The sequence below is a fragment of the Pseudopodoces humilis genome, chromosome 24 (assembly GCF_049639895.1).
Source record: "Pseudopodoces humilis isolate 2021_Gansu_Grassland_sample_001 chromosome 24, ASM4963989v1, whole genome shotgun sequence".
NCBI classification, from domain to species: domain Eukaryota; kingdom Metazoa; phylum Chordata; class Aves; order Passeriformes; family Paridae; genus Pseudopodoces; species Pseudopodoces humilis.
Window position 1 is genome coordinate 4,120,385 of NC_142223.1, and position 22,829 is coordinate 4,143,213.

Below are 22,829 nucleotides of genomic sequence, written 5' to 3' on the forward strand. Positions count from 1 at the left end.
ATACTTTTTAGCTATGTATGTACTTTTTTCTTGCTAACAAGTCTTAAGCTTAAAAGAATTTCCTAGGTACAAGGCAAGGAAACCCCAGAGGGCAAGGACAGTGGGGCCCAAACTCTTATCAAGAGAACAATAGAAGCCAAACTGTTATCAGCAGAAGATATGAAACCCATCTGTCGTCAGGGGAAGGATGATGGCCCCGGACTGTTATCTGCCCTGACCATTTGCAAAAAGAAAGGAAACCAAACTCCAGAAAAATGCTGACCAGCAAGAATAATGATGACCAGCAAAAAAAATATATGATGACCAGCAGAAAATAAAACTGTGAAAAGCATGATCCAAGAAGGCGGAACCAGGGAGGGGACATGCTTGAATATGCATTAACCCCTCACAGCAAGGAGGGGATAAAAAGGAGATCCCTAGGATACCAGGGGTGCTCTTGGCAGCACGCCAAGGCACCCGGCCGTTTTAACCCTTTGCTTTATTTCTTATGTCTCCTAATTGTCTTTTATTTATATTAAATTCTTTTTATAATTTATTAAGTGAATCTCGTTTTTAAGACTCTGACGCCAACACATAGCATGGTGCAGGTACAGGTTGCTTCTGTATGCATTTGGAACTTTTAGTTTCAAGGTCCATCTTGGATTAGCAGTTTTACTTTATTGGCAGACTGCTCTGCAAGTGATCTAAATCCTCGTTTTGCTCAGCACTAATCAAAGCTGCACCAAAAGAACGTTCATGGTGCCAATGTTAATTAAAGGGAATATATATTTGCTCTCATCATTTACTGACTTGACAGACCACAGAATGCAATTCTTTAACAGTAGTGCCTTAGTGGATTTTTGTCATCCTTCCAGGCATGAGTTTAAGCTTGAAGGCTGTGGCTGTGACTAGCTCAGCTCCCCAGGATGCCACACAAGATCGGTTTCACTGTGGTCAGTTCGTCGGGACATGAGGATGGGTTCAGTGCTCGGGAGCTGATGGTTCACGCACCGACAGTGAATGGGTGGCGATCGCCCAGGTACTGTGAGGGGATGGTCTTGGAGCACTGAATTTCTGAAGCGCCAAGTTTAAAACGAGTGGCAGATGTACCGTGCATGGTCAGAGCAGTTTGCAGTATCGTAAACCAAAAAAACAAACTGATAAAGCAAAAAAAAGTTACTTTAATCCCATGAAACCCTCATCCGGGGGAAAAAACCACCTTGCTTAATGCCTAAAGGCACTGCATTGTATTTGAATAAAGTCCTGGAAAATGAAGATGAAAACTGGTTTTGTTCTTGGCAGTTTTGGAGTTTGCAATTGCTCTGGCTTAATATGAAAAATCCATTTGACTCAGCACATCTTCTAAATGTGTGCAGGACATACCTGAACACATGCATGCAGTAAAGGGAAGGGAAAGGAAAAGTGTTTCCACTCTACTCCTGGGATTCTTACAATATTTGTAATGTTTGCTTACAATTAATAACTTGGAAGTTCCATAATTAAATGTTGCTTAAGTTGGAAGTGAAGTCCACATTAAAAAGATGATTGAATTCAGAAACTGTGTCTCTTTCAGGCTCTGTCAGTACCCCCAGGAAATCATCCTGCAGTTGGTGGAGAGGTGTCGGATCCGGAAGCTGCAGCTGCTTGCTCACCAGTACATGATTGCAAGCAAAATTGAATTCTACATCAGTGAAAGTCTGCCTGAATACTTTGCTCCGTATCAGTCAGAGAGGTTTCAGAGACTTGGGTGAGACAGAAAATTCTGGATCAGTTTATTGTCTTAACCAGAAAAGCTTCAGGGGAAAATAATACTATGGGTTGTGTGTGATGTGGACATGCTGTGTGAGCAGCTGAGAGATCCTGATTTGTTTTATATCTGTGACAAAGCTGGAGATGCAGGTGAATTGCCTTGCCAGCTGACAGCACATTTTGTTTCAGTTATGAGGGAGTTTTAAACCTGAGGGTCAGAAATCCACCTGTGTGTTTGGATGTATCATCTGCTCATGTGTTATGTTTTCCTTCCCAGTTATGTCCCGCTCTCAGACAATGAGAAGACTGATTTCAGAGCTCGAGAGTTGAAATCTGTGTACATGGATGCAGTTGGCCAGTACCTCAAGCTGATTTTCCATAAAAATTATGTCAATAAATACAACTTGTATGGGCAGGTGAGTTAGAAGTCCTTACCTGGTAACCTAGGTGACACTTCTGTAGTAAAGAGCAGGCACAGAAATCTGCTCCCTTGATTTGTAGAAGCAAAAAATGTTGGTTGAAAGCCCCTGTGTTTATTTTAGTTCATTTTAAAGCACAAAAACATGAATAACAGACTAGAAGTGAGTTTGGATCAGGTGGGTGCACCTCATCCAGAGCAGAGTCGAGGGCACATTCTGTCACTCTTGCTGTGGTTTAGCCCACACAGCAGGGTCTGTGTTGAGGACAAAGAACTCCCTCTGAGAGCAGCTTTGGGGTCCCAAGGGACTCTGAGTGTTTTGGACCTGTTGTGGCATTAAGTGAAGATGTTGCACAGCCACCATGGTACAGACACACAAACACCTGCCTCAGTTCTGCTGGCACTCATTTCAGCACAATGGGGTTGTAGGTTTGGTGATACATTTTCAATGGAGCAGGGAAGCACATTTAGCACTCTGCTTCTCTCTGCTTCCATATCGCACTCTTGACCACAGGCCCTGTCGTTTTTGTTCCAAGAAAAGAGGAATGAGCTTACACATTTAATTTTCTGTGAATTTCTGCAGGTTGCCCTGGTAGCTGTCAACATCATCGGGGATCCAGAAGACTATGGCAATGACAGCATGAGCAGTGTAAGTCCAAAGCATCCCTCTCCTTTTACTGATGCTCCATTTCTTCAAGTACAGAAAAAAGTACAAGTTACTTCCTGGAGTAATGGGATGAACTTTTTTTTGTGCCAGTTCTGTGCTTTAGCAGACCTGTGTAGCACTAATTTATTTTTAATGTTATCTTGAAGCAAGAAAGTTGAGCCTAATATGGGAATAGAAAAGTTAAAATAAAATTAGTTGGGATGTTTTCATTTTCAGCATCTCCAGGTTCTCTTGCTTCAATGTGCCCCAAAACTCAAGCGCTCTGTGTTGCAGAGCTGATGTCAGAATTCTGTCTTGAGCACACACCTGCTGTTGTGGCATGTGCATTAAGATGTTTTTCCCCCACCTTTCCAAAGCCTTCCAGAGAGAAGCTGATAGATCACTACTTGGGAATTAAATTGGATGACCCTGCCTTAGATGGAACTTACCTTGGGTAAGGATGTTCTTTGCATACACCCTGGCAAAACCTCTACTTGGTGTAAAGCAGTTGTTGATCTGTGTTTTGTTGATTCCCTGCTAATGAAAAGAGAAGCCTACCTTATTGTGGTTTGCTTTATTCATTTTATGCCTTCAGGAAACGTGACTCCATTTCACCTCTGGATGATCTGGCCTTTGACATGTACCAGGACCCAGAAGTGGCTCAGATAATCCGGAGGCTGGATGAGAAGAAGCGTGAAGCTGTGTGTCTCGAGTACTACGACCATGCCAAGAAGCTCAAACAGGCCATTGCAGACTTGCAGAAGGTGTTATTGGAATATCTTTGATACCTAAGTGGAGCAGAGCTCCAGTGGCCCATCAGGGCCTTGGTGTTTGCATGGAATTGTAATGATTTTCCATATATTTCCCAAAAGAATAATTTTAAAATCAGATAGCTTGATTGAGTAATTTGGCTAGAAGCAATGAAACAAGTAGAGTAAGATGATTCCAAGAAATGCTCAGTAAAGTGATTCCAAGAAGTGTTCAGTAAGATGATTTCAAGGTGATTTGTACCAATCCTAGGTGGGGGAGAGACTCGGCCGGTACGAGGTGGAGAAGCGTTACGCTGTAGAAAAGGAGGATTATGACCTTGCCAAGAAAAAGAAGGAGCAGATGGATGAGTACAGGCTAAAGGTGTACCAGCAGCTGGACCTGCACGACCTCCTGGATACAAAGCTGCTGGTGGGTGCTGTTAGTCCAGCAGAGTGTTCTAAATAGAAATGGCAGAGCAACCAAACTTCATTCACAGGTTAATGGAAATTTCGAGATTTACTGAAGATTTCAGTTTTCTGTTTGGATTGTGGATTTCTCCAACCTAAGACTCTCAATGTGTTGTTTTATGAATGTGTTTAGTTCTCCATAAATCCTGTTACAATGTTGAGGTCTCAAGAAAATGGCATTAGAATTCTGAAAGTTTTGCATAATTTCAAGACTACCTGATGCAGATGAATAAGGTACTTTCTCGTATTTTGGAGGGTTAGAGGAGGCTTAGGCTGGTATCAAGGCTAATAATACAGATTCCATGTGATTTTTTATATACATACAGTCATGTAATGTTCTCAGAACACGAGGTTTTATAGTCTTTCCCCACACAGAATTATTTTCTGACTGTTTCATAAAGCTGCATCCAGTGGGAATGATGACACACCTGTGAGCCAGATTCAATGTTTACTTGAAATCCCCAGAAGCCCATTGACAGGGCTGTAGATGTACTGACTGATTGTAGCACACATTTTTAGCCTTGCTGTAAAAATCTTTTTCCCTTTCTCAGATCCAAAAGCCACCTGAGTTGCCTTTGGGATCTGTGAGTAGCACTGAGAGCCCCCAGAGCTCCCCTCCTGAGCCCACAGACCCACCCCAAGGAGAGCCCTGGAGGGCAGAGCCTGTGCTGGAAGAGCAGTTGGTGGATCCCACTTCTTCTGAGCTTGTTGCTCCCTCCCAGTCCCCTCTTTCTCCTCGGACTCAGCCCACAACCTCCAAGGAAGCGTTTTCCAAGGAAAATGTGAGTAGTGTTCCCTCTGTTACTACAGAAACCTGTCAGAGTAAACAATCTGATGTCCAGCCTTCCAAATAATGTGGTTATTCTCATGGTTAACTGGGGAATGATGCTGCTTTGATGGGAGAAAATTGCACTGAGGTGAATCCAATTAGTGATAAAACCACTTTACATCTAAGTCATTTCCAGAACAACAAATTTTGTCTTTTCTGCTAGGCTGAATTTTTACCTTATGATGAGAGACCTCTCCCAACCATCTGCAAGCAGGTGGATGAAGCTGTTGCCTGCCTTGAGCCAGAGGTGACTGAAGAGGGCATGGGTGATACTCCAAGGACTGGCAATACTGAGGAGCCTGAACTGCTCACAAAAAAGGCACTGAGGGAAGCCAGCCCTGTTGTGGAAGTTTTTGGAGAGACTTTGGTAAGAGCCCAAAACCCAGTAAAACAAACCTATGGGTTACAGTGCTCTGTGTTGAGAGGGTTTTTATGTGCTCAGAGCTGCTGTTTTGAAACCTGAGCTTAAAATTTGACCTTGGCTCTATGGATGCCTGTTTACAGCATTTCAGCAAATCTGTAGCTTTGATGATCGATTATGTGATGTGCTGATAAACAGACAGGATCCACCAGACTGCTTTAGGGTGTGAACCTAGAATACCCATAACTTGCCACTTTCTTTTGCAGGGAGAGAAATCCTCACTGTGCCTGGAAGGGCTCCGTGAGCCTGACCTGTTAATCCCATTTCACTCATCTCACTTCAAAATGTGTGCTTTTAATAAAGCCAGATTCCTGTGGGGAACACCTGGGGATTTCATGCTTCAATTCATGTTCTTTGAGGCTGTTTCTCTATATAACTGTTAAATATGTATTGAAATACCTGTAGGGATCTTTTAAGAGATAGACTTGTTCTGTGCTCAGGTTTCAGGAGCGTATTCCAGAACTTGGTCATGTCGAGAGGACGCTTTACTGACTGTGTACAAGAAGCTGATGGAAGTGTCAGTGGACACTCCAAAGGAGGATTTAAGGAACATGCTGAGGGCTGCTGTTTTCCTTGTGAGGAGGGCCATCAAAGACACTGTGTCTTCAGTAAGTTGGGATAGGTTTGATGCTCCAGTGGACTGGCAGCCGAAATTGCAGAACCGAGAGTTGGAACAAATAGTTGATAAATCTACTGCTAAATAAATCCAAAATCAAAACAAATCCCCTCATAACTCCCAAAACAATTGGGCAATGTCTGGCATTGAACAGATGGAAAAACGCTGCCCTGGGCTGAGCCATGAGCTGATGCAGTAAATGTGCAGTTAGGTTGATTCTTTTTCTTCGTTAAAGTTGAAATACAGCAATGAATTAACTTCTAGTTTCCAGCTCAAGGGACTACACTTAGCTGAAGGATGCTTGGGCATCAAATAAACCTTATATTAGAAGAAGAAAACTGAGCTGGTACTCTTTATGAAACGATTTCTGAAGCTTTTTACCAAAGTCCTAGCAACAGGTTTTCTGGAAGACAGTTGTCTGAAGAAGCTTCCATTATAGGGTGTTACTGTTATTCCTGACTAAGAATAGGTTTTACTCTACTGTCTGAAAACAGGGGTCTTTGTGTTATTTTTTCTCAGTGCTTCCTTTTTCTTTTTAACTTAGGTTTTTCAGGCTTCCCTGAAACTTCTAAAAATGATCATTACCCAATATGTACCAAAACACAAACTAGGAAAGCTAGAAACTTCTCATTGTGTGGAAAAAACCCTGCCACATTTGCTCTCTAGAACAGGAGACTCTTCATCCCGTCTTCGTCTTCTGGCTTCAACCTTCATCCAGGTGGGTGTTTCCCTTCAAATTAGGGAGCTCATAGGTGAGAAACACCTGATCAGAGTGGACTGTGAGACCAGGCTTGGCTGCTGTGAAGTGTTACAGCTTACCACAGAATCTTATCACAACTTATCACAGAATAGGTGGGGTTGGAAGGGCCCTGTGGAGATCATCCAGTCCAACCCCCTGCCAAATCAGGGTCACCTGGAGCAGTCTGGGGGTACCTGCTGCTGCTGCAGGTGTGACTCTTGTGTTCTCTGCTTCAAGTGACCTACAGAGATGAGAAAACTCTGCTTTTTAGAGACATGTCATTATCCTCATCCAGCATCTGTGTACTCACTGAGTCTGTGTGTTTCTAGGAAATGGCACTGTGCCCTGAAGTAAGACCTCTCCAGATTATTCCAGTCCACCTGGTTAAAACATTAAAACCAAACTCCCCAACACACCTGGCAATGAGTCATGTGGAATTGGTGGAATCTCTCTTGCGAGCCATGGGGACTGAAAACTCTGGGTTTACTATCAACAATGTCATGAAGGTAAGAGGTCGAGGTTACAGCACATGCAGGATTTTCTGATGGTTTTCTGGGGGCTTGCCTGGCTTTTTTGGTGTGCTTGAGAATTCCTGAAAAGGTGTATTCCCCTAATCAACAGTGCTGGTAATTTTAGACCAGGTCGGACAGGTCTTGGACCAAGTAGGAAGGTCTAGTAGGAAGTGTCCCTGCCCATGGTATGGGGTGGAATGAGATGGACTTCAAGATCCCTTTCAACCCAAACCATTCTGGGATTCTATGAAGCGAGATGTTAATATCTGGAAAAAAGAGCCAATGGGTTAATAAGTGTTTGCAAAAACGTGTCTTGTAGGAAGATTTTTTTTGCTGCAGGAGAGTCTTGGACTAATAATATCTAATAAAACTAATAAATCCTTAAAAATGCAAGAAAATAGAGACATAATTTTTTTATAATTATTTCCAGTTTGCCACAGGAGCTCTGGAGCACAGGGCTCATGAGGTGCGTGAGGTGGTACTGCGGATCATCTTTGCCATGTACAGGGAGCACAGGGCAGCTGTGCTGGAATATCTCCCACCGGACGATGCCAACGCCCGCAAGACCATGCGCTACAAAACTCTCTTTGAGGGGTTTGCCAAAATCGATGGGAAATCTTCTGAAACTGAACTGAGGGTAGGTAATGAGAGGCAGAACATACAGGGCCACTTCAGACATGGCATTTGGCTGAGTAGTATCCTGAGTTCATGGCTGGAGTCTGCACAGGTAGCAGAGTGTCTTCAGGTGTGTGGTTAATGTTCCTTAGTGTGGAATGCTGAGTGTGTTCCCTATACTCACTCTTGGGAATAAAGCCAACAAGGAATACTGAGATGGACAAGCAGTTTGGAAAACACAAATGCTATTTTCTACTGTCAATCCTTAGGAACAATAAGCCCAATGGCTTTGCTGTGTGTTCCTTTCAGGTAGTGCAGAGGAATTTGGGAAGAGGGAGGTGTCACTGTATCACACCCATCACTTAACCAAGCAGGACATTTCGTGTCCTGTATGAACCATGAGTTCTGTGCTAATGTGTTTTGCTATCTCTTGTGTATGAGGGATGGTTCCAGAGCTTTTGGAACTGACAGAGTATTTCCTGCTAGGCACAGAGAAAAGCAGCAACAGAAGCAGAGAAACAGAAAAAGGAAGAAATGAAAGTTCTAAAAGGTCACCCAGCAGCTTTAAAGTTAGAGTTACAAGCAGAGGTTGAAGCTGAAGAGGTGAGCATGTTTCAGTTTAAGGTTGATTTAATCCTTTGCTTCTTGGATATCATGGACTTAGATAATGAACATTGGTGTTGTCTCATTAAAAAGAGTGAGAAACTCCAGACATACACTGGGTGACTTTTCTCCTCAGCAGTCCAGCTTAAAATCTGGGTGTTGTTTTTCCTAACATAACATAAAATTTGGATTCTTTATTATAATATAACAATATAATAATACTTTTATAATATAAAATAATACCTTAATACAAGAGATTTGCCATAGAACCAGAAGCACAAATGTTGTAGTGTGTTGGCTCTGCTTCTAAATTTTAAATTCCACACAGAAGTCAGAATGTAGTGTGTTCCCTTTCTCTCTGGAAGGCAAATTTCTGAGTTAAATTTCTTTGTTCAATAGGAGAAAGAATCTGATTTTCAGAAGACAGAGGGTCAAGGTAGGTAGTTTCAAATAAGAGTTAAGAAATGTAGGTGAGTTAAAATGTGATCTTGGTTTAATAGTTCTCTTCTTACAGGTTACCAGGAATATGAAGGCCCCCGGGTTACAGCAGCAAAGATTCAGGAGGAACTTTCCTCTGTTGCAAATTACCTGGATAAGTAAGTGAGATGAGCCTCTAATCACCTTAAGCCCTTGGTGTCACCTGTGAGCTCCTAACAGTAATAACGTTTTTCCAGTAAATCAAAGCTAATACCCTCAGCAGTGAAACAATAAAGACTAAAATCTCTTCTAACAGATTCGGAATTATCACTAGGCAATCCTAGGTGCTTTTTTTTTTTTAAGTTCTTGGATGGTGTGACTTTGTACTTTTTTTTCTGAGTATTTGCTTGTGGGATAAGAAATAGCCACAGTTTAATGCTCAGCTGCCAGTGTGAAATAAGGGAAAAATGTGGTGTGGCTTTGCTGGGTGTCAGAGGAGGAGGGCATAGAAGAAGCCCTTGGAAATTCTGGAGCCAGGTAAGTCAGTTTTGGTGGGCTGCTCTCAGAGCTTCTGTGGAATTAATCATTCTATAAGAAGAAATGTTCTATAATTGTATTTACCCTACAGTTAATACCCTACAATCTAGTACCTGCCTCATCCTAAGCTCATCTCTACACAGGGAAAAGAAACTTTTCAAGATACTGGCCGTTCTTGAGAACAGCTTGGAACAGAAGGAGCAGGGCTCATCCGTTTCTCTCTGATGTCACTGACATTTGCTTTTTTTTTTCCCAGCTTGTGTATTTTTTGTGGTGAAAGGAATGAATCCTTCACAGAGGAAGGGTTGGATCTGCATTACTGGAAGCATTGCCCCATGTTGACCCGATGTGAGCACTGCAAACAGGTCAGCCTGAACTTCCCAGAGCTACTAAGTCATGGACTGTTGTTATTCTGGCTTAGAGGTGTTGCAAGATATTTAACACTTGGGCAGGTGAATTCTGAATGCACCTGTGTGATTTGGGTGGTGCTTTTGAAAAAGAGCAGGATTAGAAAATGAGTTAATAAGTGGACTGAAATTGAATTGTCCCTTTGTCATTTTGGAAGGTGAGGCTAAACTGATGGTTTTTTAATCCCATCCCTGTTTGCTCAGCACAAATCTTGCTGGCTGTGTTGCAGATGCTGGAGATCTCCAGCCTGACGGAGCACCTGCTGATCGACTGTGACCAAAGGGACAGCTTTGGGAGGTGCCCACGCTGCAGAGAGGCCGTGCCCAGGGACGTGCTGCCCAGACACATAAAGAGCAGGGTTTGCAATCGTGAGTAGCTCCAAACAGGAAAGTGGAATATCAGAGGTTCGGACTTTTAAACACCAAGGATCTTTGGCAATTCAGGCTGCTTGTGCTTTGGACTTAGGGATCTAAGTAAATTCTCAGAAGGGAATAAATTTGGGATAAATACCTGAGTTTTCCAGTGCTTGGCCTCTGTGAATGTGTGTGGGGAGGGTGAGTGAAAAGACTGGAAAGTCTCTTCCATATCCCTGTAGATTAAGCAGTATCCCAGCACAGAAAGGACATGGACCTGTTGGAATAGGTTCAGAGGAGGCACCAAGTTGATCAGAGGGATGGGTCACCTCTGCTATGGGGAAAGGCCGAGAGAGCTGGGATTGCCTGGAGAAGAAAAGGCTTTGGGGTGACCTAATTGTGGCCTTCCATTAGGGACTGAAGGGACTACAAGTGGAGAGAGGCTATGTGCAAGAGTCTGGAATGATGGGATAAGGGGGAACTGGATGATCTTTAAGGTTCCTTCCAATCCATGTGATTCTGGATTCTGAGACTCCTTTTGATCTTGTTTTGATGAAGATGATTTAAACACAGGACTTCTCTGGGAGCAGTTAATGATAACATGGCAGGAACTGGGTTAGACATGGGGTAGTTTTATGCACTTGCTATGCAGATTCTCTTCTTGTGTCTGAAATTAGTCTTTCTTTGCAATTCTTACATTATTTCAGCTGCCAGACCAGAAAATACGGCAAACCACTGCCCTTTGTGCCATGACAACTTTCCCCCTGGAGAGGAGGTGAGGCCACCCTTCACATTGGGCAGATGTTGTTACAGGTTGTTTTAATGTGATAGACCTCTCAAGGTATATTAAAATAATGGAGATATTAATTTCCATTTCATAGCAATCTGCTTTTAAAAAAGCAGATTAAAGTGCTGTTGATATAAAGTCTGTACACAATTATCATTTTGCCCATGTGATATTGACTAAATTTGCTGGAGTTGTATTATCAGTTCTTTGTAATTCACTTCAGGCCTGGAGATCTCACCTGATGGGCAGAGATGGCTGTAAAATGAACCAGCGGAGGACATCCCCCATGAACAAAACCATTGTGGTGCAGCCTGGTAAGACATTAATTAATGATAATAACATTTATGCTTTTTACTGTGTTGCCTTTGCTTAAGGAGAGTGTTTAATCTCCCAAGATCTGGGTCTGTGCAACTGGTGGTTTGCATTGGGGTGATCTAAGTGACAGTTCTTGTGCTGGAGCAGTTTGCTTGGGGAGCAAATTCCCAAAATCATGCAATAATGATCATGTTAAAAGGAGGACACAAGCTCAGCTGGTGGAGAAAACTGGCAGATTTGATAAGTTGATCAGTTCAGGGTTTTTTTTTAGCAAACAAGGTGACCATGAATAGAACAATCAGCTGAACAGTGTTCTGGAAAGCTCCTGAACGCTGACACAGGGAACCAGAGCCTGATTGAGCTTTTAGCGTCCAATCAAAGGTTGCTAATCTGATCCTAATTACAGGGTAAACTGAACAGTGAGTGCTGTGCACTGCTTTTCCGTTCCAGTCCAGACTCAGGAACCTGACAGATTTATCATTGTGCAGCTTTTTCACCATCAGAGAGACATTGATGATGTCAGGTGGTGGTTTTTTTCAACAGTTGCCTTATGAAGAACATGGAAAATCCTTTTATTTCCAGAACACAGAAGTTAAACAAACTGCCTACAGCACTGGAACTTTTGGTCTGTAACACCCAAACTTTTCCTCCTTCTGACTCTTTGGAGTATTTTAGTCATCTGTGTATTCAGAGTTCACCCACTCTGAGCTGTGCTCTGCTCATATCTGCGTGTCACTATTCCAGGAACCTGGAATGAGCTGTGGAATTTGCCATTCCAGCTGACCTAAGTGAATCATAGGGTTAAACTCAGCATTATTTGTGTTAAACTGGACCCACAGTCCTGTCTGTCCTCAGCTTTGCTGTTTGTACTGGCTAACGAGATGCCAGTCAGTTGTTAATTTACTGCTGCTTAGAATTGAAACCAAAAGCAAATCCTGCCTGGGTAAGCTCTGATTCGAGAGCTATTTCCTAGAGATAGGAAAGAAGCCCTGACCATTCAGTCTGAGCACTGCTGATGTGGAACATGATGAGGCTCAATGCCTGCCAGCTTCTGGTTGCTTCAGTCATTCAGATTTAACAGATTTTGGGAATCAAAATGGTGGATTAAATTTATTCCTGGGACTAGATGTGCTTGCAATAATGATCTGTTTTTGTCTTTGCAGCCAAAGTGGGTGGCCACTATTTAAGGAAACCGGGTCCTTCAGGGGCAAAAATTCAACCTCCTTCAATAGGAAGCAAGATCAGAACCCGAGAGGGCCCAAATAAAAGCAGTGGCAAAACATACTCAAAGCGATGACAGGACAAGTATTTCTTCCTTTGTCTGAATAACTGGCTGTTCAGAGCTATTTAAAAATTGTGGGCTACTTGTATCATCTTTTGTGTGGACTGCTTTTAGCCTTGAGCAGTGCCTGGTGTGATCCCCATGGCTGTCACTGCAGCACTGCGCTTTGCTCCTAGGAATGCTCATGTTGGAAATACAAAATGTTTTAAAACAAAACCATTATTTTTACAGATAACTGTGCTCTCTTTTCCAATCCCATGTCTGTAATTTAATGGGTTCAAGCACATTAATTAGGTCAGGGGAGAGAAGTCTCTTCCCTGGGTCCTGTGAGGTGCTTGAGGAACAGGAGCCACGCCTGGGGGAAGCCTGGCCTCATGTGTATGTCAGATTTAGGGTTCTAAAGGCAGCAGGGCTATACCCAAAGCACTGCTCAATTCCAGGAATTAGCACCAAATGGAAAAGCCAGAGGACTGGTTGGATGTTTTCTTGTGCTGTGCCACTCTGCAGGAGGTAACAGTTCATTGTTGCCTCTCTCACTGTGCACCAAGTGCCTTATGAGCCCACTTGGCAGGAGGGTTCAACTAAACCCTCCAAGTCTGTATCCCCAACAAATGGCCCCTTACAGAAATGAAAAAAATAATCTTGGTTGGGCCTTGAAGAGCTTGAATTAGTAAATTTAGACCTTTTTGTCTGCTTTAGTGCACTTTCAGCTCAAATACTGAGCTTCTCTATTTAGATATTGATTAAAATAACCATCTATAGACCGGAGTACATCTTTAACAACTTCAGAGAGACAAAGTCTATTAAGACCCAAGGCATGAAGCTTTGTACCAAAGCAGCAATTCTCACATCTCTACCTGTAATGTTCCAGCTGTTGCTTTCCAGTGTGGAATTGGTACCATGGGCACGAGAATGAGTGATCATGATAATATGAGGGGAAATTTGGGGTTTTTTTTGCTCCCATGGAGTGACTTTGTGGCGTTGTTTTGTATATACAGAGCTGATTTTGTAATACAGTTTTTCTAGTTTGCCTGCAGTCTGCCTACCAGCTTATGGGTTTTCAAGGTACAGCAGTGTGCTTGGATTTCAAAAATATTTGTGTAAACCGTTTCTCTAACTCTTTCACATACATATCTCAACAATTACACACACATTAGGAGCATATATATATATAGGTATTTTTATTTTCCCTTTAGTGACATGGGTTCCTATTTGAGAACCTGATTCTGTATGCTGAATAAATAATAAATATCTCAAAATAACCATTAGTCTTGCTCAGAGGTGTAAGGATGAAAACTACTCTCTGGTACAAAAAGGAAATAACCTAGCAATAATAAAATGGCAATTTTTTAGAATGTGAAAAGACCCTTTTGGAGTACAGTAGTACCCACCAGTGTCATGTTTAAAGGTGGATTTACTGAGGTTGCTCCTTAATTAACAACTTGGGTTTGCTGCAATGGCAAAATAAACACTCGAGTGAAGAACACTGTGAGGTTTGGTGCTGTGCCACCAAGTCTTGAGCAAAATATTCCAGAGAAAATCCATTGCACAGGTGTGGATCTGGGCAGTGAAAGAAGGTCTGCAAAATGTTGGACTGGAACCTGGATTTGGCAATAATGTGGCCTCAGTGGGAAAGCAAGGAAAGAGTGTGATCCCTGTCCATTTGAACTGTGCCTGAGTGTCAGCTGAGGCGTTTTCATGTGTCACTGCAAAGACGATTCCAGAGCAGCCCCTGTCTGTGCATGCGGGAGTTGATCTCATCCCAAAAGACCTCTTGGTGTTCCACTACCCCAGGAGAGCAATTTACAGTGATTGGATGTTCCTAAGTGCTAGATGAACAAATCAGATATTGAAATCTGGGAAATTTTATCAAGAAAAGGAGTCACTTGTTTTAAATGTAAGTTATTTTTATTGCACATATTTAATAAATTGCTTTAGCCAGTCTGGAGAGTACATCTGCATTTTCCACCTGCTACAATGGAAATCAGTACAGGTGGGGTGAGGCTGTGGCTCCTGCAGCACCTGTGGGTACCTGCGAGTGCTGTACGTGTGTGAGCCCTGCCTGTGGGACCTGTACCAGTGTGTGCTGTATGTGTGTGAGCTGTGCCTGGACCTATGTGTGCTGTGCCTGTGTGAGCTGGACCTGGACCTGTGTGTGCGGGACCTGTGTGTGCTGGACCTGGACCTGTGTGAGCTGGACCTGGACCTGTGCGGCACCGCTGGGGCAGACCCGCGGCTCAGCAGCGATGCGGTCCCGCGGTTTGCCCTTGTTTAAAGCATCACTGCATCCAGGAGCAGCGCCCAGCCCCGTCCCGGCGGGACCGTGTCGCCGCGCTCCCGCTGCTGAGCTCCCGCAGCGGGCTGAGGTCGGGCCGGACCCTCCCCGGGGGCGGGTCCCTCCGGGGGCGGGTCCCTCCGGGGGCGGGTCCCTCCGGGGGCGGGTCCCTCCGGGGGCGGGTCCCCCCGGGGGCGGGTCCCTCCGGGGGCGGGTCCCTCCGGGGGCGGGTCCCTCCGGGGGCGGGTCCCTCCGGGGGCGGGTCCCTCCGGGGGCGGGTCCCTCCGGGGGCGGGTCCCTCCGGGGGCGGGTCCCTCCGGGGGCGGGTCCCTCCGGGGGCGGCCCTTGGGCGGCGGCTGCTGCGGGCGGGGCTCCGGGCGCGATGGCGGCGGCGGCGGCGGAGCCGTGGCCGGAGCTGGAGGCGGCGGCGCGGGAGCGGCGGCGGGAGCTGTCGCTGGCGGGCGCGGCGGTGGCCGAGCGGGTGGCTGCGGGCGGCGGGCGGCTGCCGGAGGCGCTGCTGGCGCTGCCGCTGCTGCAGTCGCTGGAGCTGAGCGGCTGCGCGACGCTGCGGGAGCTCGGCCCGGGCGTGGCGGCCGCGCTGCCCGCGCTCCACACGCTGGTGCTGAGCCGCAACGCGCTGGGCCCGGCCGGGCTGGGCGCGGGGCTGGGCGGGCCCCTGCCCGCGCTCCGCCTGCTCGACCTGTCCGGGCACGGGCAGGAGGCGCTGCCGGCGGCGCCCGGCGGGACGGGGGACGGCACACGGGACGCGGCCCCGGCCTTCCCGCAGCTGCGCAGCCTCAACCTGAGCGCGAACCGGCTGCGGGAGCTGGGCCCGGGGCTCGCCCGCGCCGCGCCGCAGCTGCAGGAGCTGCTGCTGGCCGGGAACCGGCTGCGGGCGCTGCCCGGCGGGCTCCTGCCCCCCGCGGGACCCCCCGCGCCCTTCCCGCTGCTCAGCCGCCTGGACGCGGCCGACAACGAGGTGGCCGAGCTGGGCGCGGACATCGCGGCGCTGCCGGCGCTCAAGGTGGGAGCCGACCCCGCCGCCCTGCCCGGGTCCCCATCGCACACCCCTGACCGAACCATCTCTGTCTCCTCCAGAGCTTGGACGTGGCCAACAACCAGCTGCGGGAGCTGCCCGCCGCTCTGGCCGACTGCCCTCGGCTGAAGGAGGCCAACTTCAGGGGCAACCAGCTGAGGGACAAGCGGCTGGAGAAGATGGTCAATGGGTGCCAGACGAAGGCCATTCTGGAGTACCTACGGGCCGGGGGCCGTGGGAAGGGGAAGGCCGAGGGTGCCAGAGAGGACGTCAGGAAGAAGAAGAGGGAGAAGCAGAAGAAGGACAGTGGGGATGGGGAGCAGGATGAGGTGGAAGAGGCGAGCAAGCTGCTGGTGAAGGTTCTGCACGTCTCTGAGAACCCAGCGCCTTTGGTGGTCAAAGTGAGCCCAGGTGTCAAAGATGTTCGAGCCTTCATCGTGTGCTGTGTGCTGAAAGGAGTGAACTTAAAGCCGGGAAATGCTCTCAAGAGGTTCCTGACCATGCAGGTAACAGCTGCAGCCTCGTGATACTCGTTTGGAACAGGAATATTGCTGGCAGAGTTGGAAATAAACTGTTCTAGGCCCCTTCCAGCAGATGTGTTTGGGAAACTTAAGGTGAGCTCCTCACCCAGCAGGTATGAGGGTACAGGGTGAGTGGTCCCTGCCAGCAGTACATGCCCAGTCAGTCTGAAATCAGCAGAACTGTTTTTTTGGGAAAGACCCATCAGAGCTCAGGTATTGCCGTGAGGGCAGTGGACGCACTCACATTTGTGTTGGGACTGTAACAGCAGCTTGTTAATGCTGTGGAACCTGTTGAAAGCTAAAAATAACCCCGTGTCCATGTGTAGAGATCCCCTGGATTGGCTCCAGCTTCCCTGATCTATGTTAAAACTATGTTACACACCCAGCTTTGTGAGTGAGGTATCCTGCCCACAGACCTATCCCTGGGCCTGCTGTTCACCTGTCCCTTAGGTGGCAGATAGGACCTGCTTTCAGTTTACCAGATTTGAGTATTTGGGATTGCTTTCTGACATGAAACTTGGTTTCCCTGTGGAGAAGCGTGTCACATGTTGTTAGGCTTAGCTGCCTTTGCATTTGGGCTGCAATGGAGATACAGGTGATGGGAAGGGCTCTGTTTCAGCCACCTGGCTGGTAGTGCTGCCAACATCAACTATAGAAGAATCTGCACATAGGAGGGATAAATCACATTGACTTTTTGATCTATTTCAATGGCATCCTGTATGTTTCAGACTAAGCTGCATGAGGACATCTGTGAGAAGCGCACAGTGGCCACCATTGCCACCCACGACTTGCAGCTGGTCAAAGCTCCTCTGACATATGATGTTCAGCCTCCTGATGAGCTCAAGGTAGGGCTTAAGGGTACTTTTTTACCCTATAGAGCCTAGAAAATAAACTCCAGGAACTTTAGCAGTTGTACTGATTTCCTTGATGTCCTGCTGTACCTGGTGCCTGGTTTAGTACTAGCGACTGAGCCTGTTTTTCAGGTGTGTGTTACAGCAGTCCATGTGAAATGGAAAGTATTTCCATGCTGAAAAGGGCATGACAACATGCAGGAATATTGTTTAATTATTGAGTTGCTTACAGGGGAGTGTTGTAACCCTGGTGTTTGAGAGAAATTGAATTAAAATGTTTTATTTTCCTGTGTGGTGCAGATCATGCCCCTGGGTCGGAAGGAGATCAAGGCAAAGGACCTTCTCCGCCAGCTGCAGCTGGAGGCTGAGGAGCAGCGGAAGCAGAAGAAGCGTCAGAATGTCTCTGGGCTGCACAAGTCAGTACCTTGTGGTTTTCTCACATACATTTAAGTGACTGCACTGGGGATTTGGCTCACCCATTTAGAACAGCGGATGGAAGGGAAGCAGAGAGGAATGAAAGGTGTGTGGTGCACATGCTGTGAACTAAGAGAATCAGACATGAGGTAAACATGACATAGTAGCAAATGGGCTGTAAAGCAGCATGTGGCCCTGCCCTGTGCTGTTCACTGTTTGTGTAGAAATCACACACTAATTCCTTTTTGTCACTAGTCATTGTGTCCAGCAGCTTTCTCAGTTGCTCACTTCTTACTGCTTTGTTTCTCATGGCAGGTACCTGCAGCTGCTGGATGGTAAAGACAACTACCCGTGCCTGCTGGATGCTGAAGGTGCTGTGATTTCCTTCCCACCAATAACCAATAGTGAGAAAACAAAGGTACTTCCCATTCATGGAAATACATTAATAACTAAGCAGTGTTTCTTTCTATTGAGAGACATTTAACTCAAAGACATACACAGTTCTGTGAAACTTGTGCTTGTAGTCCAAGTATAAACCCTTAAAGCCTGCATCATATGGGCTCTACTCCCAGATTGAGAGGGATCTAGGAGTTACAGTTTTACTTCTGGAAATCTGTTCCAAAGCACCAGCCTGCCTGTGCAAAGGCTTTGTCGAAGGACAAGAATATTGGTTTTGACTTGTAAAGAACAGCAGAGCTTTGCCCCTGAATTAAACCAAGTGAAAGCCTTCAGCTCTCTGTACTGGGAGGTGTCCAGGGGGCTGTGGGGCTCTGCTCTGACTTGCTTCATCTCTGGAACTCTTGCAGATTAGAAAAGAGACACAGGACCTGTTTCTGGAAGTGACAAGTGATACCAGTTTACAGATCTGCAAAGATGTGATGGACACCCTTATCCTGGTAGGGAGTTCAGGAAAATATCCTTCTGTTCTTGGGGGGGCTCCTACCAAATGTGTCATTGCTCACATGCATTGAGAAGCTGATTCGTATTTTAGTAGTATTGTTACTCCCTCTCATTCGTTCTGTGCCACAGAATTGATGTTCTCTGTATTTTGCTTCTAACAGAAAATTGCAGAGCTGAACAGATCCACCTTGCAGAACAAGGAAGGCTCTGGTTCAGATACGGAGTTGGACGCTCTCTGTGGACCAGGGAATTTGAACCTGCCCTTGGTAGTGGAGCAGGTGCGAGTGGTGGATACGGATGGGAACTTGAAAGTACTTTATCCTTCAAAAACTGACCTGGCCACAGTTTCCTCTCTGCTGACTGTGATCCGTTAGCAGCTGCCTGAGCTGAAAGAGGATTCCATTTCCTTTTTTTTTTTGTTTTTTTTTTTCCACATATTCAACAATGCAACTGGTGCACAGTGAGATGGTTTGGGTTTTTAAAGAAAAGATGTGGAACATCTTTTGCTGGGAAGGCAATGGCTTCAGAGTTTTATGAGCTACAGCAAGGAGAATTGGGATCTTTCAAGCTGAAAAGAGATCATCCATGTTAGGCCTGAGCAGAAAGAGCAGCATCTTCAAACATGGACTGAAGGCAGAGAAGGTGTAGGATGTCAGAACGCAGTAGAGAAAATCATTACAATGTTTAAAACAAGCACAGTCACATATTTCTGCAAGATCACTTTTTCCTCCTGGTGTTTCATCTGGATCATTATTTTGGCAGCAAAGAAATGCAGTAATTGACAGTGTGGAACTGAGGTCCTCTGCTGGGTACAACCTGGAGTGAGAATACCAAAGCACTTTGCTGACATCTCGTTCTGCAGAATTTTATTTTTATCTGGAGTAACTGTGAACATTTAGTTGCTGTCAGAAGCATTTAATTGCTGTCAGAACTTGAGGGATGTGTTTTAAAGTGACGGTTTCTGTGTTTAGGCATGAGTACAGCTTCCATTTTTAAGGGATTTGTTGAGTCAACTGCAGGGTTTGTGTGTCCCAGTGCATTTCAGGGCCATCCTCCATCCCTGTGGGAATTGTAGTGACCTTGTGTGTGCTCAGAGAGTTACTGTGATTGAGCACTGGCTTTGTTCTTGCTGAGGAGGTTCAGATCTATTTGGAGCTGCCTCCAGCTGGCACTGCTGACCTCCTCGTCCCCCCAGAATATAGGCACTGATGCCCAGAGTGACCCTCCTGGAGCTTTTTGCCCCACCCACATATTTTTACCTTCCAAAATACAGGCAGTTGGAGCAGTTCTCATTGAGCAGTCTGTGGGTGACCTATATATGTGGGTGAGCACACATGGGGACTCACTCCTTTCCCTAAGGTGACCCCCAGATTGACTCTCTTCTGGTAAAAATGATATCTCAGAGCTCTAACTGAATGCTGCTGTGTCAAATACATGCCCATGTCGGCACTTGCACATGGAATGGAAAAATAAAACAGCTTTTGCAGTCCTGGCACTGTCCCTTGTTTTGGCATTGGTGGATGTTGAGTTGTGTCACTTAAAAAAACTTCCCAAAGCAAAAATGGGAATTTATACACTTGTAGGCAAGCCATCCTTGTGCTTCAGGCTTCTCTGGGAAGTCAAGTGTTACTAAAGACCAAGGAGTTAAAGTGACTTGTGCTCTGAGTTGGCTGAAACAATTGAATCAGATACTCCCACAGAACATGGTGTCAGTAAAATGAGTTTAATTCATTGTAAGGCACCAGCTCTGAGCCCAGAACCCAGAGCCTGAGGCTGGTGATGGGTTCTGGCTCAGCCATCAGAGCCTTTCTATCCTGGAGGAGGTCCTTCTCCTTGCAGGCGATGATGTGCGGCTGTCGCTGCTGAGCAGTGACACCTTGCTACCCTTGTTCTTCAGCATCTGCTGGAACTCCGTCCGCTCATTAATGATTTTCTGAAAATCAGCAACATGTAAAGAGGTGGGAAGGCTGAGAGAAGCACTGCAAAGTGTTCTCTTACCTCAGCAGTTCCTTCCTGGCTGCTGGAAGCTGTTTGGAAGAGCCACATACCTGCATTGCCTCCAGCACCTCGTTGTCTGTGAGCTCAGCCGAGGGGCTCTGGATGCCCTCCACGCTGAACGTAGCCTGGATTATTTTGTTTCGATACCTTTCAAACTTAGGGTAAAAGAGGAGAGCAGATGTGTTCAGTCTTTATGTGCAATTCCTTGGCATTTGCATGGACTTACAGAGACTGTGCTGTCAGGCTTGGGCAAAAGACTAGTGAATGATGATGTGGAAAGTGTTTAATGTGAAATTACATGCAGTTTGGGCTTCACTGAAAGTGCTGTGGTAATTATGTGGGTCTAGATGGGCCAAGGCTCTTCCCCTGGCACCAGGCACATCTGCCTGCAAGAGATGACTTTAAGGTGGTTCTTGTTACCTTGGATCTGGAAGGATGTTAGAAATCTGGTGATGTGCCTCAACTGAACTCATTTCTCAAGGGTTTCTGGTATCTGAGGTCTGTTTTCTTTTTAAGTGGCACAAGAGCTGCCTCCACAGCTAGAAAGCAAAGGGACTGAGATTCCCAAGTGTGCCAAGAGGGGGACAGGGCTCTGAGCTGAAAGAGGCCACGCTTACCTTGCTGCTGATGTGCTCCAGTGCCACTCTAGTTTGCAGCTCCTTGTGCTGCAGTGCCTCAGCCTGGCTCTGGATCTCCTTCTGGGCCTGTTTCTGTTCCAGGAGGTGAAGGTGGGTGTTCACAACCTCGGCCTGCAGCTGGCTGATTTTCCCCTGTAACTCACCGATGATCTCCTTCTGCTCAGCCAGCTGGGATTCCTGTTCTCTAACAACCTGAGAAGATACAGAAATCCAGCTGTCACTGGGGAGAAGAAAGTGAACAAGTTTGGCCTCATTTTCCCACTATTTGGTCCAAATGCTTTCTGGGCAGAATGTATGGACTAACAATCTCACTTGTACTGGTAGCTGTTATTATTTGGTGTTTTCTCTAAAACTACTTGGATTGAGTAGGGGTTTTGTATGCCAAACTCCACCAGCCCTAAAACCAGCCCACTGAAGCAGAAATTACCACTTTTCTGTATAGGCTTTACACTAATTCACCTGTTGAAGATTGCGGTTCTCCTCCTCCATCATCGCCGTGATTTCTTCCTGCCTCTGTTCTTCTGTCAGGCTGCAAAACTGAAAGGAAAATATTCTACACTTCAGTTTTGCAGCTACAGGTGCCCCGTGCCTGTGAGAGAGGGACGTGTTGCAAAAATCCCAAATTCCCAGCTGCCATGTCTCCTGCTAGCCATGGCCACCATGCTCTTGAGCCATACCTTGTCAGACAAAGCTTGGAGCTGGACTTCTCGCTCTCTGAGCTGCTTCTGGAGAAATTCCTTTTCAGATCTGATTCTCCGAAGCTCGGATTCTTGGATCTCCATCTGTCTTTGCAAGGAAGAGATAGCACCTGTAAAGTGGGAGAGTACTCTGTTAGCAAAGGAGATCCCTGCTGAATGCTCTGTGGCTGCTTTTTTCAGGTAAGCATAAGCAAAGCCACTGTGGGAACAGTCTGGGAACAGACTTGGGTCACATTAATGCTGCAGCCATAGTGATTCTGGGTGATAATGTGGTTTGTGGTGCTTTGCTGGGATGTGGGTTTGTACAGCCTGGACAAGAAAAGGTTGTTTCACTTCAGGGTGACCTAACTGTGACCTTCCAGTACCACAAGGAGCCGACAACAAAGTTGGGGAGAGACTGTTTGCAAGGACCTGGAGTGACAGGACAAGGGGGGATACCTTCACACTGATAGAGAGCAGAGTTAGATGGGATATTAGAAAAAATTCTTCCCTGGGAGGGTGGGGAGGCTCTGCCCCATCCCTGAAAGTGTGCAAGGCCAGGTTGTTTGGGGCGTGGAATAACCTGGGATAGGGGAATGTGTCCCTGCCCATGAAGGTCCCTCCAACCCAAACCATTTTGTGATTCCATGTGTATTAAACAACCCGACTTTGTGTGAGGATACGCAGTGTCACTTTGCTCAGGGCTTTCTCTGCTGGGTTTTCTCATGTTCTTCACTTCCAAGGGGAGAAAAAAAAGTGTTTTCAGAACAAATGGCTTTTCAGCTTGTGAGCAACACCCTACGATGTTTTCAATGTCAAAGGAGCCGAATTGAATGAGACCTAGGCAGGTAAAGGTGTGCGCTGGTCACCTCCCACGGTACCTATGGCCATGTTGTGGTCATCCTTGGCTTTCCGCAGCTCCTGCTGGAGTTGTCCCATGATTTCGGTGGGCACCGGTCCCTGCGAGCCGCCACAGGCTTCCATCGCCCGGGGCTGGGGCCGGGCCGGGGCCTCTCCCGGCGCCGCGGGGCTCGGAGCGGGGCCGCTGCCGGGCAACGGCGTGAGGCGGGCGGGCC

The 22,829-nt window shown here is 46.5% G+C and overlaps 3 protein-coding genes across 3 annotated transcripts; 2 read left to right on the forward strand and 1 right to left on the reverse strand.

The window, feature by feature from the left end:
* Positions 1-728: 728 nt before the first annotated feature.
* CEP104 (centrosomal protein 104) lies at positions 729-13,195 on the forward strand. The gene is made up of 21 exons (XM_014257244.2): positions 729-1,018; positions 1,553-1,726; positions 2,006-2,144; positions 2,730-2,795; positions 3,170-3,246; positions 3,388-3,556; positions 3,813-3,971; positions 4,561-4,791; positions 5,002-5,205; positions 5,700-5,867; positions 6,420-6,593; positions 6,944-7,120; positions 7,557-7,763; positions 8,228-8,344; positions 8,744-8,780; positions 8,859-8,940; positions 9,555-9,663; positions 9,936-10,074; positions 10,767-10,834; positions 11,070-11,160; positions 12,325-13,195. Exons 1-21 carry the CDS (start codon positions 906-908, stop codon positions 12,456-12,458), a joined length of 2,835 nt encoding a protein of 944 aa, XP_014112719.2. The 5' UTR covers positions 729-905; the 3' UTR covers positions 12,459-13,195.
* Positions 13,196-15,100: 1,905 nt separating this feature from the next.
* Positions 15,101-19,929, forward strand: LRRC47 (leucine rich repeat containing 47). Its single transcript, XM_005528344.3, has 7 exons — positions 15,101-15,742; positions 15,817-16,260; positions 17,004-17,120; positions 17,427-17,542; positions 17,856-17,958; positions 18,347-18,436; positions 18,602-19,929. The coding sequence occupies exons 1-7, from the start codon at positions 15,101-15,103 to the stop codon at positions 18,812-18,814; spliced, it is 1,725 nt and encodes a 574-aa protein (XP_005528401.2). The 3' UTR covers positions 18,815-19,929.
* Positions 19,930-20,187: 258 nt separating this feature from the next.
* Positions 20,188-22,785, reverse strand: CCDC27 (coiled-coil domain containing 27). The gene is made up of 6 exons (XM_014257194.2): positions 22,635-22,785; positions 21,754-21,884; positions 21,536-21,613; positions 21,056-21,268; positions 20,489-20,593; positions 20,188-20,373 (listed from the first exon to the last, which is right to left on the reverse strand). The coding sequence occupies exons 1-6, from the start codon at positions 22,735-22,737 to the stop codon at positions 20,239-20,241; spliced, it is 765 nt and encodes a 254-aa protein (XP_014112669.1). The 5' UTR covers positions 22,738-22,785; the 3' UTR covers positions 20,188-20,238.
* Between the last annotated feature and the right edge of the window lie 44 nt (positions 22,786-22,829).

What these genes read in the sequence shown, in the direction of transcription:
- CCDC27 (XM_014257194.2), bottom strand. Translation starts at nt 22,737, where the DNA reads ATGGAAGCCTGTGGCGGCTCGCAGGGACCGGTGCCCACCGAAATCATG. An exon ending in TGACCACAACATGGCCATAG is followed by an intron (nt 21,885 to 22,634) that starts GTACCGTGGGAG and finishes CCCACTTTACAG; the next exon opens with GTGCTATCTCTTCCTTGCAA. An exon ending in AGGTGCTGGAGGCAATGCAG is followed by an intron (nt 20,374 to 20,488) that starts GTATGTGGCTCT and finishes GCTGATTTTCAG; the next exon opens with AAAATCATTAATGAGCGGAC.
- LRRC47 (XM_005528344.3), top strand. Translation starts at nt 15,101, where the DNA reads ATGGCGGCGGCGGCGGCGGAGCCGTGGCCGGAGCTGGAGGCGGCGGCG. An exon ending in AGAGGTTCCTGACCATGCAG is followed by an intron (nt 16,261 to 17,003) that starts GTAACAGCTGCA and finishes TGTATGTTTCAG; the next exon opens with ACTAAGCTGCATGAGGACAT. An exon ending in AATGTCTCTGGGCTGCACAA is followed by an intron (nt 17,543 to 17,855) that starts GTCAGTACCTTG and finishes TTCTCATGGCAG; the next exon opens with GTACCTGCAGCTGCTGGATG.
- CEP104 (XM_014257244.2), top strand. Translation starts at nt 906, where the DNA reads ATGCCACACAAGATCGGTTTCACTGTGGTCAGTTCGTCGGGACATGAG. An exon ending in AATACAACTTGTATGGGCAG is followed by an intron (nt 2,145 to 2,729) that starts GTGAGTTAGAAG and finishes GAATTTCTGCAG; the next exon opens with GTTGCCCTGGTAGCTGTCAA. An exon ending in AAGCGTTTTCCAAGGAAAAT is followed by an intron (nt 4,792 to 5,001) that starts GTGAGTAGTGTT and finishes CTTTTCTGCTAG; the next exon opens with GCTGAATTTTTACCTTATGA.